Raw genomic sequence first — 17,538 nt, forward strand, 5'->3', positions numbered from 1 at the left:
ATGGAATCTCACAGAGAAGCTCAAGTGATATTTTTTTGACTTAGCAAAGACTCTTACAGAATATAAACTGGCTGTGTTTTATAAAAGCTTTAATTCATCTGCAGAAGAAAATATTTTCTTACAGTGTGATTACTGACTGATTCAAATGGGTGTGTATACTGAACATGTTTGTAAAACAGGGAGCATAGCATGCGTCTGCATTACTGACGGCTGTGTAAGTCACTTACCTTGGGGAGACCTACTGATTCCATGGCTCTGAGCCACTGCACTGTGTTGTCGGTGTGTCTGAAGTGTAGCCCTTTGCTCTGAAGATGAAAACAGGAGCAAAGACTTAGAAATGTAGCCATAGAATTATGCAGAAGTCTAGAGAAATGCTTTGACTTTATCATTGCAACCTGAAACAATGATTAAAAAAAGGCTATGGTGTGCACATGGTGCATTACTGTAAAGAAGAGCAAGCTCATCATCAACACAACAGCTGAGCCCGTCAGATGACAAAGAATCTTGTGCTGATTCCTAAACTTATCATAGCTTCTAATAGTCTGATAAGGTTTGTTTACAGATTGTCAAAGAGATATAAAATCAAGCTCAAAGTCAAGCTAAGAATCTCACTCAGACATGTTTGTAGTAGGCCCTAACACTCGCCTGACACCTTTATCCCTTTCCTTTGTAAGACTATTAGGAGGTGCCAAAAAGATCTGAAAACAGCCTTCCTGTCTGCTATGATGTAATCCAGTGAACATGCAAATATAGCACAACTAAGCCCTTACCTGAATGGAGCAAATAGAGTTTAAATGTAAAAGAATGGAGGTGCACCTTATAGCGGGCCTGATCTCTGTCGTAGATCCTTTTCACAGACACCATTTTGGGGGCGAAAAAGTTGGCAAGTTTTCCAACGTAGACACCATTCCTCAGTCCCTCCTCGAGTTCTGTGGTAGGGGGCAAGTCCTCCTCTAGGCAGGCCTCCATCCACCTGAGAGTACACACAGACCAACCTCAGAGCAGGCAGAGGATTTTCATAAGTATCCGTCACGTTCAACTCAAACTGACCTCAGTGGAGGAAGTTGAAGCAAGTGTGTTTCTGGCAGAAAGCTGAGAAGTGGATCACATTATATCAAACTGTTGCTCAACTAGCTGAAGTGAATATAAATTAAAAAAGGTGAGAAAGAACTACTGTTAATAGTATTAGGAAAGTACAGTAATAGCTCAACTCTAAGTGACTGGCTACCAGAGCCATGGTTACATTCAGAGTAGAAACAAACATCAGTCCACTCTGTTTACCCTGCCACCTGAGATCTACTACAGGGTGCAGTGAAATTTATGAGGTGGTTGAATGCCTGCATGTAGTCAGCAAGTCAATATTGGCTTTTCCTACACCTGCTGACCTTCTGTTCAAAGCAAAAACTAAAATAAAAGTGGGCCAAGAACACACAAATGTAAGTCATAATTAGAATAATGCACAATATTTATTAATTGCGTTAGTGCGGACATAATTAACTAAATGTTTTTGGTCAAAACAACAAAGTAGTCTGTAGGCCAGTGAGAACTGGGCATTGTTACAGGCAGCACCCACACTGAAGTCAGCATGCTTTAGGGAGGGGGCTGAGGACAGACATAGAGTTTGAGCTTTAGGACCACGTAAAGGTTGGCTTGCTTGTTGTTAAAGAGGTAAACAAATATGTCTCACACTACTTCAATTGGTCTAAAGCCTCAATTGATCAGTAGTGAAGGTTTATGAGTTTCACTTCTGCAAGACAATGTGAGAAGAGGGTGATTTTTATCTCTACACGGGATGATCACAGAGATGTTTGACGTAGTTAGAAACTAAAAACTGAATAGAGTATATTCAGTGAATGTCAAAATAATGTTGACCTTCTTTCAAACTAATTTCCTAATTACCTAATTTCCCTTTGAAAGGTCCAAGAGCCACTTCAGAGCAGCAGACTCTCTGCCAAACTATTCCCAGATATGTTGTTAGGAAAAAGTCTATTCCAAAAAGCAAGTAAATGATTTGTGAGCAGGATGAATAGTCATGGTCTGAAAATCTGTTACACATTATCTTACTGCCTGGAAAGTGGCACCATATTCACTTTCGTGGCTACACCTCCGTCCTTCATGGTTCAACCAAAACAAAACTGTTTGTGTTTTCACCTTTTTGCTCATCATGCTACAACTGAATGTATCTTTTGCCAAAGGCAGTTTGCAATTCTCAGTAACTTAGCTTCCTAATGTTTGGTTAATGGGTTTTAGTCGTACCAGCAGCTCCTGCCTTTCTGTGTGCAAGCAATAAAGCCTCCCCTCCCACATGCATGCGCACAGACACCTTGTTTAGGTTAATTAAGGCTGTGTGGGTGCTCAAAGGACCCAGTCTGCCAAAATATGTGTCAGCACATTAAAAGGACAACCACAACTTGCACTGTCAACTCTAACCCAGTGGAGAGTGTCGGTTAGGCAGGAATAAAGCCTCCTCGTAACCAATTATGTCAACTGAGGCTGTAGATTATGCAAGAAGAAGACCTCTGCCTTACTTCAGTAAGAAACCATGAAGCTGTTAATATTACAAATAGTGGAATAAGTTTCTGTGGGATATTATTTTAAATATCATTTCTCCTCACATGAGGAATTCAATAGTATACAGGCTCCGTCAAAGCTCAGGTTTAGGGATAGGGATCAAGAAATGTATTATCTGGCACTGCTGCATTTGATCAAAGATTTGAAGTCTGGCGTTTGGGTGAATTTAAATAATGCTGCATCGATTAGTCGACTGATTGATTGGCAAAAGAAAAAAAATATTGTGTTAATCAATCGTTTAAGCAAAAAATGATGGTTCCTCACAATGTGAAAATATGCTTCCTTTCATTGTCTTACATTACAGTAAATCCAAAAGTTTTAGGTTTTAATGACATCACCATGGCCTCTTTTTTTTTTAAGAGACAAAACGATTGATCCAAGAATGGATTACGTGGGAAAATACTCTGCAAATTATTTTATCATCAAAGTGATTGTTAGTCTAAACTTAAAGAAGCAGTCATACAATCATCAATTTCAAGCAGGAAGTTGTAAGCCAGGTATCAACCCGACGCTATTGTTATATAAATATCATACATGCCTCGATAGAAGTGACCTAAATGGAGACCAAAGGCAGATAATAGTCAAGATAGCGGAGGGGAAAAAAGGGTCTGTTTGGCAGGAACATAGTCAAAGGAACATCCTGCATGGGTTAACAGAGCTCTCCTGTGAACTTCACTTCCTCTACTTAAAACAATGTTGGGAGAACTTGTCTCCTGAAGCAGGACAAGCTAGCGCTCCTGTTTACAAACCTTTTAAGCAGGCCTTCCTGTCATTGTCCAATCTGAAATTCACCGGGCAAAACAAAAACAGAGCTTTCTGGACTCTGGGAATATGTCTCACATAAACACTTTAGTGATCCAACACTCCTTGCTTTTGGCTACAGTATTTAATACAGAGTGTCTTCTGAAGGCTGGCGTCATGTAGCTTAGTCATGCTGGTCATGAGTCTGTGTTTGTGAGGAGAGAAATGTAGCGGTGGTGGAGTAGGGTGTGTCGGAAAATAAGGATAATATCCTTGACTGAAAAACACATGCTCTAGATATCCTGGGGGGGGACCTGTACCAAAGCAAAGCAGAAGGTTCTCACCCAAAAAGCTACAAATTAAACCACCAAATATTTACTGTCTGGTGAGGGTACAAAGTCTCTTCCTAGAAACTGTGACTGTGTGTGTGTGTGTGTGTGTGTGCCAACAACAGTAAAACCAATTTAGCACTCTACCATATGCACTTAAGGAGACTTTGAACAACAAAGCATGTGAGCAATCAACTATGTAAAGAGCTCTGGTCTGAGCAGATATGACAATTTTGACAATTCACAGTTGGAAAAAACACAGGTGTAGATCATACAATTAATAATAGCTGAATTTCATGTCACTGCTTGAGTTTCAGGGTCCTGGTGATGTGCATGCTGGCTCACTGTCACGTCGTTAATGTTATTAGTAACACATGTGCTTTTCCTGCTATGAGACGTCAAATCTCTGCTGTGTAAAAGGCCTTAACTGATTTTACAGATGAAACTGGAATGTTATTGATATTGTAATAAGATCACTGAGAAAACTGAGATCTACAAGTTTAAAAGAGGATGGAAATCAGACTGCCATCTAGAATACCATGAAATCAGATTTATTAGTTAATTTACAAATAATTATTAGACAATTTTAAGGCAACATTTCCCTCCACGTGCAGTGTCAAAACGATTCATTCACAGCTACACGATGTCCCTTTTGTACTTTTAGTGCAGTCATGTGGCTACAGAACACTTGGTGAAGGGGTTAGTTCATGTTTTTCCCAATTGTTGAAACACTAAAGAGCATTTTTGGCCACTTCTGACATTTTTACCAGTGTTCAAAAACATAGTATAATGAAACTCTGTCTCCATGTCTCTTGTGAGATCATATCCCAGGTGTACTTCTACATGATCGCCTTGTTTCAGTGAATGCTGACTACTGACCCTAGAGAGCAGAAACTAATCCCATGCTCTCTGTTGTTGACGGCTTCTTTAGCAGCCGTCTTAATCCTAATCTAATTGGACAACTTTCCCAGAATAGAGGTTTCATTCCACATTTGACAGGAGTGTAGAAAAGCCATCAACACTGGGGAGGAATAACAGGAAGCTTGAAAGTGTGAGAGTTAAATAGTGATCATTTTAAAGTTTGCCGATATAGAGATACTAAAGCACCTGTTCCTTAAACCGTCTCAGTGAAACTGGGCTGGCCTTCCACTTAAGTTTTTTTTAGCACACTTAAAAAAGAAAACATTTGTGATAATCTGGGCCGATTATGATTGAAGACTGAATCTACGCTTGCTTAGTCTAGCCTGCCTGCCCTTGTAGTCCCTTATTATCCTGTGACATAAGCAGATAATGTAGGCTATTCAAATAGTCTTTACTGAGTCAAAGTGCAAATTCAGTTGTCAAACAATAATCTGTTAGGAAATGCTGAAGTAAATGAGGCTGCGCACACACACAATAAAAAATATATATATATATATATATATATATAAAGAGTGTCCTGAGAAGAAGCATGCTGCTGAGTCACCACAAGGCTAAAGAATGCTACAGTATGTACAAAAATTAATAATCAATCCAGGAAATCAATCTTTCTGTGACTGGGTGGGGTTGTTGCAAAATCAGTGTGTTAAAAAGAGGTATGATTACACTTCCTGCTCGAATGGATGCCCTTTTGGAGGAAGACAGGAAGTGGTTTAGTTTTAGCTCTGCTCAGCCACCTCACAAGAAAGAGGCTTCATCAGGTTTCTGTCGTCTTTAGAATAACTTAGTTTAGAAAGATTCTTGTGGACATCATTGAAAGCCATTAGAAACAAAAGCATTTACTAAACCTTACTCTATATGTTAGGTTGATTATTATAGTGAGGTTTAGGGCACAGTGGAAAGAGAGACACTTATTCCACTAAGTCAGCACCTCCCATGTCTTAATCACGCACGTTCTCATGAACGCTTACTGTGGCATCATCTCATGTGCACACTGTATCTGCCTTTTATCTGTCAACACAGCTCCATGAACGCTACTACAAAAAATATTTAATTACACACTGCTTTGTTCCATTATCTATCATATTCCCCTCGCTTTCTCTCCACCACTTAATTTCTCAACCTCTCTGCTGTTAGATCTGCATAACGATGCTCATTAAACACACAAACGTATAATACAAAACCATTGCTCGGCAATCAAACGTTAAACAAACCTAATGCTTGACCCAACAACACGCCCAATGTCATTCCTCAGAGCTGTTGGAGTTATGACAAAGTAAACACAATAAAAGAAAGTGGTTGCCTTTAGTCATGTGCCATTAAGCTCCTCTTATCTCCAAGGTTCTTTCCCCTTCATCCCTTCAGTCTTACCGTTTGGCCTCCTCCAGGTGACACAGGTACTCGTAGGCGATGTTCTGTCTCCTCTTCTCATCCATCTCCTCCGCTGACAGCCTCTCATCATCCTGAATGGCTGGAAAAGGCATGCAAGTTCAAAACTGTGTCACTGTCATTTAATTATTCAACATGCTAGTGCGTTGTGCCTTTGTGTTGGTCTTAATTACTAATGGTTAAAGTAGGTGTGGGCAAAATGACTATCATGATACTAATAAGTATATTCTTACATTGATGCATGTTTTATATAGTAAGTTATCTTGACACATAACATTACACAGCCAATTCAAACAAAACCCTACTTCAAACATTAAAACCGTACAAATAACACTACACATGATACAGAACAGGTTCTACTGCAACAGTTTGTAAAGAATCTCCTCACCACAAATGTTTTCTGCTCAAAGGAAGTTGCTGATTAGACGGACATTAAAAGTACAGTATAAGATGAGGGACATGAAATAAAAACACTTAGTGCGAGTGCAAGGGAACTCTACTGACATGGTACAGGTACTGTACAGCAGGTGCATTTTGAACTTTAGTGCAAAAGCTTCACATAATTCTTGTTAAAGGGTGTTTACTTTGACTGTTGGGATCTTGAGTGCCTCTTGGAAACTATATTAAATCTCCAGCCCAATGAACCCTTATTTGAGAGAGATGAAATGGCCAGAGTGGCTATAGTGGGGCACCCGACAGACAAGTGACTTCTGCTGAGAGTTGACCTTTACCTGCAGTTTAAAGAGATCTCCTCCCCCCAGCGCTTCTTACCCCGCTCTAATCCTATCAAATCTCTTTATTTCTGGGACAATCTCAGACAGCAGCTCAGTTTAAACAGAGCTTTCTCTGGAATAAGCACCATGTACTGGGTTAGACTACTAGCGGCAGTATTATAATTCTACATGGGTTATGTGACTATTAGTCTCCTGCCTCTAGTGATGCCAAGTTAAACTGGTAAAACCTGTTGATTAATTAGCCTAAAAAATCTAATCCCAATGCCCAGCAGGAGGGGAAAAATGACTATAGCCTTTGACAACACTGTCTACCTTGGCCTGAGGGCTGCACAATTAATCGAATATTAATCACCATCACAATTGTGGCTTCCCACAATTAAATGAACATGATCGACTGGCATATTGACCATAATACGTGCTTCAATCATTGGAAGCTTTCCTGAATGTTGTGGCTGCAGTCCAGATTAGAAGAGTAATATACAACAGAGAGAAGAGAGCCAAATGAACATGCATTGAATTCAGGTGAAGAAGAACCTTATTTAAAGTCTTATTTTGATGCAAAGATTGGTACATTAGCAGGAATGTAGCACAACATGGAAGTGAAAGCAGTGTGGTTTATTTAAATATAAAAGTGCAATAAAAACATTTTGTCCCTTAAATGATCAAATAAACGTGATAAATAATATCAATATTGATCAAAAATTAATTGTGCATATCGTTTTGGCCTTAATTGTGCAGTCCTGATGGCCAGTTTAAAATAACCTCCATAAATTAAGCCAATTCAGCTGTTTTTGATACTCCCAATTCATCAAAGTCGTCGACCTGTAATTCTTACTTATTGCTTTGCTTCAATTCCTTAGTGCTGTAAATGTATTTTGTAGCATTGTATGCCTGTAAACTGTGAATTAATTGAGTTTGGAACTCCAATGAATGTGAAGTCCAAGACAAATTCCCCCTCGGGGACATTCAAGTCCAACCTCTCAGCACTCTGTTAAATTCTGCCTATTCATCAGCCACCTGCATAGACATCCGTTCACTAGGTCTCAATAGAGGATTGACATATTTAAACTCACATGTGAGGAGAGAAACCCCACCCACCCACACAGACACACAGATACATATCTTTGGTCAAATGAGCACATTATCTGGCTATCCAACCAAAGATCAGCAGCTGTGCAATGGATGCAAATGTGTATGAACACTGACATATCTCAGAGGTAGAACAGCCCCAGTGCAGCCATTACACACTACCTCTACTGACTCACTTAGACACTTCCTGGAAGAGTCTGCACTCTTGCACTATGCGGTATATTTAACCCTCAGGATGGGTTTGTTGCCTTTGTTTGGGGGAAACTACAAATCAAGACTGACTTTGCCTTGATTCATTTTATAGGCAAATCCATAAACTAAAGTTAGTCTGAAATGTGTTTGCTTTAGTCCCAAAACAGCACTTGCAAGTTAAAACGTTTAGGACAAATGTGGCTTGTTTCACACAATGACAAGGACAAATTAAAGACAGCTTCCCATCTCACAGTCTTTGCAACAAATGACTTATTATGCGTGTTCCTTTTTTCTAGAGACACACCTCGTTTGGATGCACAGTACAAGCAAAACACCCATCTATAAACACAGCATGAGAAAGAGTGGCCTGTATGCAGAATAAGACGAGAGTTGGTCAATGAAATTCAGAGGCAAAAAGATTGCACTGATGACCAAATTGATTGGTGTTATCTCTCGAAGTTGCACTTTGCCCACAGATGTTGGCCAATACCTGATAACTCTGACTTTGTGTAAGTATTTTGCAGGCTTTAGATGAATTTTATATCAGTTACATTCTTAGCTCATTGAGCCAGTTATATATTTCTCAACTGCAGCAAAATCCCAGGTTAATGGATAACCTATGAGAAAATGCCTTATGGGTAGACAGGCTGATATGCTTGCTACCGACATTAAATAAATCGATACAATTCCCTATTTTGCAGCTGGGGGGGGGGGTCACTTTGAAGGAAAAATACAATTCAAAACGTTCCTGAGTCAAATGTTAGTGGAGTTTTCAGCCAACATACAGACTGGACCATGAACTTACCAATATTATAGCTTCAATTTAACAACAGTGATGAGAGTCCTTCACCGCAAAACCTCATTCACGGACAGTGTGTTCACTCTCGTACTAGTACCACATTTAATTTCTATTTTTGCCATATTGACAGGGATTGACACACCTACTACAGGTATCCTGCTGTTCAGGGGAGCCAGGTGCTGCTGAACCACCTGTTGCTCATCAAGCACCTCTCGTTAGCTTGTATTCATCCCCCTGCCCTTCATACCCAAGCAAACACATTGAGTTGTGCTTTGGAGAGAAACCCGTTAGAAAAAGTGTAACTTACTTCCATAGCGTGGCTTTTGTAGAGTTGCGGTTTCCTCATTGTACATCTTGCGTCGTTTCCTCCACTTGTGAACTCGTGTGAACTGGAAATAACTTCACCCTACAAGCTAACGTTACAGCAACCAGCCAGCAATATGCCGCGCCTGTCAGGATATAGTGATATGAATAAAATAACCGCTGTAACGTTAACTACCTAGAACAAAAAAAAAAGAACAAAAAGCCGAAAATGGGGCACAAACAGTCTTCAAAAGTTTCATGAAAGCGCCGACTGTCACTTGCGGAAGACAATCCCCATGGTGTGCACTTCTTTGGCTTGACTCCTGAACAAAGTGTTTGCGTTATCTTGCCCCCGCTACGCTCTGAGGTGAAACGATTGACGGGACAGGAGATGGAGAATTAGCACCTTGCACCACCTGCTGGTCAAAAGGTGGCTCATGCTGCATTCACTGCCACTGGGGAAGATGGTAAATACCGTCACACATGTACAGTACTGCACTAATATGTCGCACTGTAGACTTTGTTTTCAATGTAAGATTATTTCTTACTTTACTCTGTATCTGCCTTTTTCATACTGCCTTGTTTAAAACACTTGTTGTTTTGTTGTTGGAAGGTGCTATACAATGACGTGTGTCTTGCCTAATAGACTTCAAATGTGTCCTTATTTGTCACTGCTGACCCCTGTAATAAAATACTGTCACATAAAGGCAGGTATGGCCAAAATCACAAAAGAATTGGCATACCTGTATATGTCATAAACTGAGAATAGCCCCACACTTATGATAAACTGCCATTTAGAATATATTTACATTTACATTTATCTATTCCACAAATACTGGTTTCAAGGAGGGAAAGATCAAGCATGTTTAAACATGTCAATTCAAGTTACTATTGTATAATTTGTATATTAAAAATCATCTTAAAAAATGAAACTGCGGGCTCTTTTCTTACTGTAACACCCACTTATAAATGAACCCACAGTGTCAGTCATTTTCTTTTTCAGTTAATAATTTCTATACCTAAATTCATCCACTAGATGGCAGCATTAGTTTGATATTATGAACCACAGGGAACACATCCGCATACGGTGTGTGCGTCTGTGCATGTACTTATACTCAACAACCTAGTATACTGAGAACACAAATGAGGTTGTCTGCCTCATTTATCTGTATTTGCATCATTTTAGATTCAGATTGTGTGTTTGTTAGAAAGAAATGCAAACGTAGGACTTGGTGCAAATGTCTCAGCAGGTAAGTGCAGTAATGTAATATATAAAGAGTATGGAGATTCATTTTATTCTGAGGTTTGAGATAAGAGTTGTGTAATAAAAGCACAGCCTCATTTACTAGAGAACATAGCTTTTATTCTATATATGTTCAAAAGCAGCACAATCTGCAATCCCTGCCTTTCCAGTTTCTAACATTATTCACAGGGCATCATTTGGCAAATATTTCTTCACATATTTTCACACTTATGGACCTCTGAACATACAGCTCAGTCATCCTGACTGGCAGGCCCTTCACAATAATATACACAGCTTTATTCTCCACATACATTTGATTACCTCCATAAAATTGATGAACAGAACTTACAAGAGTGATACATTCACATTTTTCCTCAACAAAAATCTGAATATTGCCATCATTTTCTGCCAGAAGAATTTACAGTAAGAACACAAAGTTGAGCACAAAAGAACAGAAGTCTTCTTACATACATGCAAGTTTGTGCACACACACACACACACACACACACACACACACACACACACACACACACACACACACACACACACACACACACACACACACACACACACACACACACAGAGTAGCAGGTGAACAGGGGCTTAAAGCCAAGGACACAATGAGATGTACAACAGAGATACGGTAGATGGACTTATCGCTTGGACAAAGCAGGAGACACATGAGTCGATCAAGGAGCTTATACACATATAACCCAGAAGTCCACCAATATCAGCTATGATATGTACATTATTTACACTCATGCATCCATACGCTGGCGCGCGCACACACACACGCACGCACACGGACACACACATACAGCCACACACACACACACACACACACACACACACACACATTAATACAGTACATATAAGCAACACCCCAAATACCTCAAACATAACGGTTAATATAATTTCTCCCCAATACAACACAACAGGTAGATCTGCCACTAATTCTTCTGTTATTCTTAATACTGGCACAGCGTTGGATTTACACTGGGCAAAAGTCATTACTTTAAATATCAGTGCATTTATTTAGATCTGTATGCTGTATACCTTTGTTCCAAAAATACAGAAATCATATGGCCAACAGAATATCGGTTGCGCAATGGCAGCACACTTGATAATGTATATCCAACTGATTTGACAAAATCTGAGAAAAAGTTGGGACCGTGGAAATGATGTACATGTAAAGTGCCATTTTGGAAGCCTTTTGTTGTTGTTGTTGTTGTTGTTGTTGTTGTTGTTGAGTAGCCTTGACTACTATGTATGGCAGTGCAAGGGCAAACTACCTCTACGCTGCAATCACAGATACCACAAATAGAGAGGAAAACAAGAGGACACAGGCTGTTCGCCACAGAAAATACAATCCACACGCACAAATTAAACAAGACTGAGAGCAACTGAATTGTTATGTTGTGTATATATATATATATATATATATATATATATACAGTCTATATATATATTTATCTGAATGTCAATATCAATTAAAATTTTAGAGGTATTTTAAAACTTTGAAAGTAGCAACGTGTCTTTTTATCATTATCTTTAGCAGTATGCTTTGAGGTTCCAATGTTGAAAGTTAAGGTACATAATAACTAGTATAAGGTGGATCATGTTTTCAAATGTAAGATTATAGCAAAATTAGCTTTTAGACTAAAATGTTGGTAGGTCACAACAAATGACAGAGCTCAAATGTATCATCTGGTTTTATATTTGTTTCACTTTGAATGTAATAGATATGTAAACATTATTTGAGTTGAATTGTTCCCAGATTATTTCAAATACAAAGTAAAAATAAAAGCCAAAAAGTTTCCTTAGGAGACATTTTCATCCTGGGTGGCACCAATTAGTCCTCATAAAGAGGTGGTTATTTACATTATTACTTTGTAGTCATGCTCGGTAACTTACACCACTTGATCATGTTATGATTAATTGTTACCTATAGGAACAATTGTTTTTTTTTCTGGGAGCAGAGGAAGCTTATTTCACCAAAATAAAAGTTTTATAAAAATAGGAATGTCTAACAAAGGACATGAGGTTTAGACACAAAATGAATTCACACCCTAATAAAATACTGTATTGGCCTAATATTTAACATATATACACAAACAACAGCATGATTCTTTTATCTATGTACTTCCTATTCATCTTCTGTCTGTTCCTTACAACCTTTGAACACCACATGCCTATGGGCAAACTGCTCCAGTTAAGGAGAGGCACATTTAAAAAAAAGGCCATTCAGTATTTTTAAAAGGAAGCAGCATGACATGTCATTATCAACGTCACTGCCACAAGCAAGATCCAATAACACAAAGCTAAGTCAGAAGGAGAGCTCCTCAAAGAGCCTTTGCACAATACTACAAAACATGTACCAAAGTACCAACATGTGAATCAAATAAATAATTCCAACTTCCAAAATAACACAAAACATAAGCAGAAAATAAAATTAGCAGCCTCAGATTCAACCTACCATACAATTATTGGTACAAGAAAATAAAGTTTTTTTCAATATGGCCTTTTTGATTCTTGGGTTGGGTAGGTGATGCAAAGGGCTTGGTGTCATACGTGAATTATTTATTTTGAAAAGGTTGCAGATGTCTGAGCAAATGCATGTCAAGCAAACAGTGTAGAAAAGAAAGTGTTGTATATGTGGGTATCAGTCTATTTTAAGACATATACTGCACATAAAGTGCGGTATATCTATGTGTGGCTTTTTATGTTGACTTTCTGCACACTGTCTACAACATGTCCTGTGTGACGCGAGTCTTGTGGGCAAGCCAGCTGTCATACAGCTGTGTCGTGTGTCCGCTCTGTCTGATCATCTATTCCCTACGTTGTCACACAGAAGGTTGGCTGTGCTCATTACAGCTTGTTTTTCACTTTTCTCCCCATCTGGCCCATCTTAATAAGACTGTATCAATATTAAAAGCCTCAAGCTTTAAACATGCAGTGACTCCACACAAGGTTATGGCTGCAGCTGGAAGGGGCAACCAGTCACTGCAACAAAACTCCACCAAAGTCTCCGCACCAAAACATGTGCAAACTCTCAGCTCTGTCAAGTGAAACCTCAACACAATATATTCACAAAAAGGCTGAGCTTATCGTTGACTAAATATTTATGATTTTGGTTTATATGATAAAAGTAAACTCACTGAGAAAGGTGGGTTGCTATTCAGCTTTACCTTAGGTACATTAGCGAAATGTCATTAATAGTGTTAAGATATGTGTGAACCAAGCCATTTGCACTCCTTGCTCAACGCTCCCTGGGCTTCCTCTCGGATTCACCCGGGTTTCATCCAAGTTTTATCCCAGCTGATGAGCGCCAAGCTGGTGTTACATGAGGACATTCGACCTTGTGTCGGGCAACCGGAGTGCAACCAGGCCTCCCCCGACGAGCACGGAAGAAGCCATGAGGATGGGGATGGCCTTTGTGATGCCAACAAGAGAACCAAAAATCAGGTTCCCCAAGACTGCAGCCAGCTTACACAGAGCGTTGCAGAACCCAAAGCCTGTTCCTCTGAGGAGAGAAGAATCAGGGACAGGAGGAGGTAAGAGGTAGAGAAGAGAGAGGAATGTGTTAAAGTTGACTGAATCACGCCTGTGTTTCATGTGTGTGTCTCTGTTCACTATATGCAAATCCATAAATACGTCTTAACAACTGTGTAAGCCAGTATATACTCATCCATTGTTTGTCTTCTCACCTCCTGACAGTAGGGAATGACTCAGTCGTGACCACATCCAGGGAGTTCCAGGCAGAGATGCTCAGGCCGTTGTAAAGGCACAACATGAAAATCATCATGGACTCACTGGTGCCGAACCACAAGAAGAAACAGCTGATGCCTGAAAGGACCATGGAGCCACCTGATGGACACACAAACACACACAAAGCAAGAGTGAAGGAGCAGGATTTAGTGCAAGTGACATTCATTTGAACAATGTTCAACTGAATTATAGGCCTAATCAAAATTGCCTCATACGCAATGCTGGATGTCACATCCATACCATGAATCATTTCAACATCTTGCAGTCAATGTGAAAACCAATTACTCAAGTGCACACATGAAACATGAATCTTCTTCTCTCCGTTCGTACCTAGCATAGACAGACGGCCAATTTTGTCCATGAGAAGTGCGGACACAATGTTGCCGGGCAGAACAGCCAGGGTCCCCAGGAAGTTAATGAAGTACACCCAGTAGGCACTGTAGTCATCGTCAAACGTCATCTGGCATCCTTTCTTGTTGTTGGTGAATGTGCTATTGATTAACTCTGTGCCATCTATCAACTTGCTTTCATCAATGTCTGCCCAAAGAATACAAACAAAAACATATTTGGCAATAATAAAACAGAACCAATCACAACACAGTATATTGTCGTCTTGTCTCACAGCTGTTTGAAAATGATCTTTTTTATACGTGATGAATCCGAAAAATTCAGAAATGACAAAACATACCACCCGAGCTATTAGTTCCTGTTTAAGAATAATAACCTTTAAATGTCTCACCCGTGTTGAAGAAGAAAGCATCAATGAAAGTGCAGTTACGGAAGACAGAGCCCACCGATGTCACATCATCAAAGTGGCAGTTACGAAAGGTAGACTCAATGAAGGTGACGGACTTCAGCTTCATATTGATGAATCTGAAAAAGCACAGTTACATCCTGTTTAAATATTTTATTACAGTATCCATCCACTCAGCCTGCTGGTAAGTTGACTTGTCCTACCGGTCGTTGATGAAGAGGCCATTTTTGTGTATCTGGTTCTCCAGAGTGAAGTTGAAGGTGAAGTCTTCAATACGTTCATTGTTGTGTAGCTTCACTTTGGAGGCATAATCATCTGCCTGAAGGTGTTTGATGACATCAGGGAACCAGACTGACAGACCATAATACCTGCAACCAGAAGATGTACATGATATATAAAGGATATCACAAATCCATTGATAATTTGATCAGCGAATGATTATTGATTTTACACTGGGATCTGACAAAAACGTAGACAGATACATACTTCCATGTGCAGTCAGAAACAGTAGGAAAACCAGTAGACACAGTGTTTTTAGTGTGTTTAAATCTCTGGCTGCGTCCACTTCTATCTCTGCTCCTCCCGAGACACCAATGGACCAGTATCGATTCACAAACCGTAATTGATTTTGAGACCATGCAACTTCGGCACAGCGAGAGGGATCAAGATGACAGAAATGTAATGTGGCCACAAACCTGACTGCCTAGTCCTATTATCTGACTGGAGAAATTAGACTTGTCTGATTTTTCTGTGACACAAATGACATCAGGAGGAAGCTCACCCGAACGACAGCGTGAACCACACTATGGCTAGTCGCGTCATGTTTTCTCGCATAGGGTAGTTGAAGCACTTCATGAGATTCAGATAGATCTAAAGAGAGATAAGAGAAGTATTACACTTCATGTGATCAAAAGATACATTTGAGTTTGAGGCAGTGGACGGAAATTAGCTAGAACAGCTAGAAGAAGAAAAAAAGCTTTCTGCTACAGTTTAATACAAAGACAAATGTATACCCCGTGTATTTCAGCCTTTATCCTAAAGAAAAACTTGGAAACTGGATTGCCCGACTCGGACTCCATTTCCACCAGTTCATCCATCTGTTTGGGGATCTTGATCCTGTTTACCTGAGAAAGTAATCAAGAAAGAAACGGTATAGTAAAGCATTCAACATTCATTTCTTAACATCACTGTGATGATTACGTAAGCAATGTCATGGATGTTACTCTACTGTACTCAAAGCGCTCTATAAATAAAATGTATTATTATTATTAGTATTATTACTTGCAATATGTTTTTGACGTATTTCTATTTCATTAGATTTAGTGTCACACGAGATTGAATGCATATGATAACTGTAATAAAAATCAATGTGTGTACTACAGTACATAATCAATTCAAGGAACACGTGTTGACTAAGAGGCTTTCCCAAAGTGCAGCTCACGAAGCAAATAAGCCTGAACGACACAAAACAGCTTTCAGAACCTTCATAATTCAGATATGATCCTGCACAGTGAAAGCGTTCAAGCCTGTCCCAGCGGTGGCAGAATATAAGCCTCTTTGCTTCCTTAAGCATCAGGAAACCCAGCCAAGATAGAGGACGGCGGAAACAAACACTCACGGTGAAGACTTTCTCCGGTTGCCCACGCGCTCTCATGTTGGTGTCGTGGATCTGTTTGAGGATCATCCAGGCTTCATCATGCTTCCCCACCTGACAGGAGGGGAAGGGAGAGAGAGAAAGGAAGAAGATAAATTCATGGGATCAGCACTGGTCTCGCTTACGCAGGGACAGTGACACATCCACACTCATATATACTGTATATAAATATATTCCTTTGATTTCTCCAAGATGGGCCAAAATTATGAAAGTCACGACAACGATGACTCATTTTACTTCAAAGGGTAATTATCATTCAGCAGCAACACTGTCACGGAGCTCCAGGCTTGCAGAGGCCTCTTCTAAGAGTTTTAGAGGAATCGCACTGTTTAAACATCTGTTGTCGTCAATTTGCCTGACGTATGACATCCTGGAGATGTTGAATGTAAAAACTGATGAGCACGGACAGTATGTGACAATGACACGACACCATGAGGCAGCATCATTGAAGATACAACTGTTGCAGCAGATTCATGAATTGTTTCAGTGTGAACATGTCTTAAGATGTAATAATTAGGGAAAATAACATTACCTCAAGGTAGAACCTGGGACTTTCGGGCATGAAGGTAAGTGCCACCACAGCACACACACAGGGCAGGGCACAGACGACCACAAACACTCTCCAGCTGTGAAATTGGTACGCTGAACCCATACTGAAGCTCCAACCTGTAAACGGTGGCATACAACACCAATGACAATCAGATGGATGACATCGCAGAAGAGGAAGTGAATTCATTTAATTAACTTGATGGAAGTTCTTAATTTACATTTACTTGCAAACACTGCTGCAATAACAATATGTCGATTGCCAATATAATGTATATAATATGTTGCGTATGTCTCATGTATTCTTATTGAATGGTGTCTTATGTTGATGCGCCTTATCTGGGTTTGGCATATTGTCATGATTCAGATAATTGTTTTACGCTAATCTGAAAGCTCACAAATCAAAGCGCTGCCAGATATTTTGGTCATAACTGCTTGGTTCTCTCGGTCCAGACCGCAATTCACAATGTGTCTAATTAATTAATTATAAACTAATGCACAGAGCAAC

General features: G+C 39.7%; 2 protein-coding genes across 2 annotated transcripts in view; both read right to left on the reverse strand.

Moving 5' to 3' along the window:
- iqgap2 (IQ motif containing GTPase activating protein 2) overlaps nucleotides 1-9,463 on the reverse strand; it is a 34,365-nt gene extending 24,902 nt beyond the window's left edge. Inside the window, exons 1-4 of the mRNA XM_029439331.1 lie at nucleotides 9,070-9,463; nucleotides 5,931-6,030; nucleotides 817-973; nucleotides 228-305 (exon numbers count right to left, since the gene is read on the reverse strand). Of these exons, the coding sequence (XP_029295191.1) occupies nucleotides 228-305; nucleotides 817-973; nucleotides 5,931-6,030; nucleotides 9,070-9,115 (381 nt within the window). The 5' untranslated portion in view covers nucleotides 9,116-9,463. The remainder of the gene's footprint in view (nucleotides 1-227; nucleotides 306-816; nucleotides 974-5,930; nucleotides 6,031-9,069) is intronic.
- A 2,251-nt stretch (nucleotides 9,464-11,714) lies between these two features.
- The window catches only part of sv2ca (synaptic vesicle glycoprotein 2Ca), a 23,506-nt gene continuing 17,682 nt past the window's right edge, over nucleotides 11,715-17,538 (reverse strand). The window contains 9 exon segments of the mRNA XM_029440765.1: nucleotides 11,715-13,831; nucleotides 14,016-14,175; nucleotides 14,407-14,613; nucleotides 14,816-14,949; nucleotides 15,034-15,198; nucleotides 15,612-15,700; nucleotides 15,844-15,954; nucleotides 16,449-16,538; nucleotides 17,017-17,150. Of these exon segments, the coding sequence (XP_029296625.1) occupies nucleotides 13,648-13,831; nucleotides 14,016-14,175; nucleotides 14,407-14,613; nucleotides 14,816-14,949; nucleotides 15,034-15,198; nucleotides 15,612-15,700; nucleotides 15,844-15,954; nucleotides 16,449-16,538; nucleotides 17,017-17,150 (1,274 nt within the window). The 3' untranslated portion in view covers nucleotides 11,715-13,647.

Source organism: Cottoperca gobio, chromosome 9 (assembly GCF_900634415.1).
Source record: "Cottoperca gobio chromosome 9, fCotGob3.1, whole genome shotgun sequence".
In the NCBI taxonomy this organism is placed as follows: domain Eukaryota; kingdom Metazoa; phylum Chordata; class Actinopteri; order Perciformes; family Bovichtidae; genus Cottoperca; species Cottoperca gobio.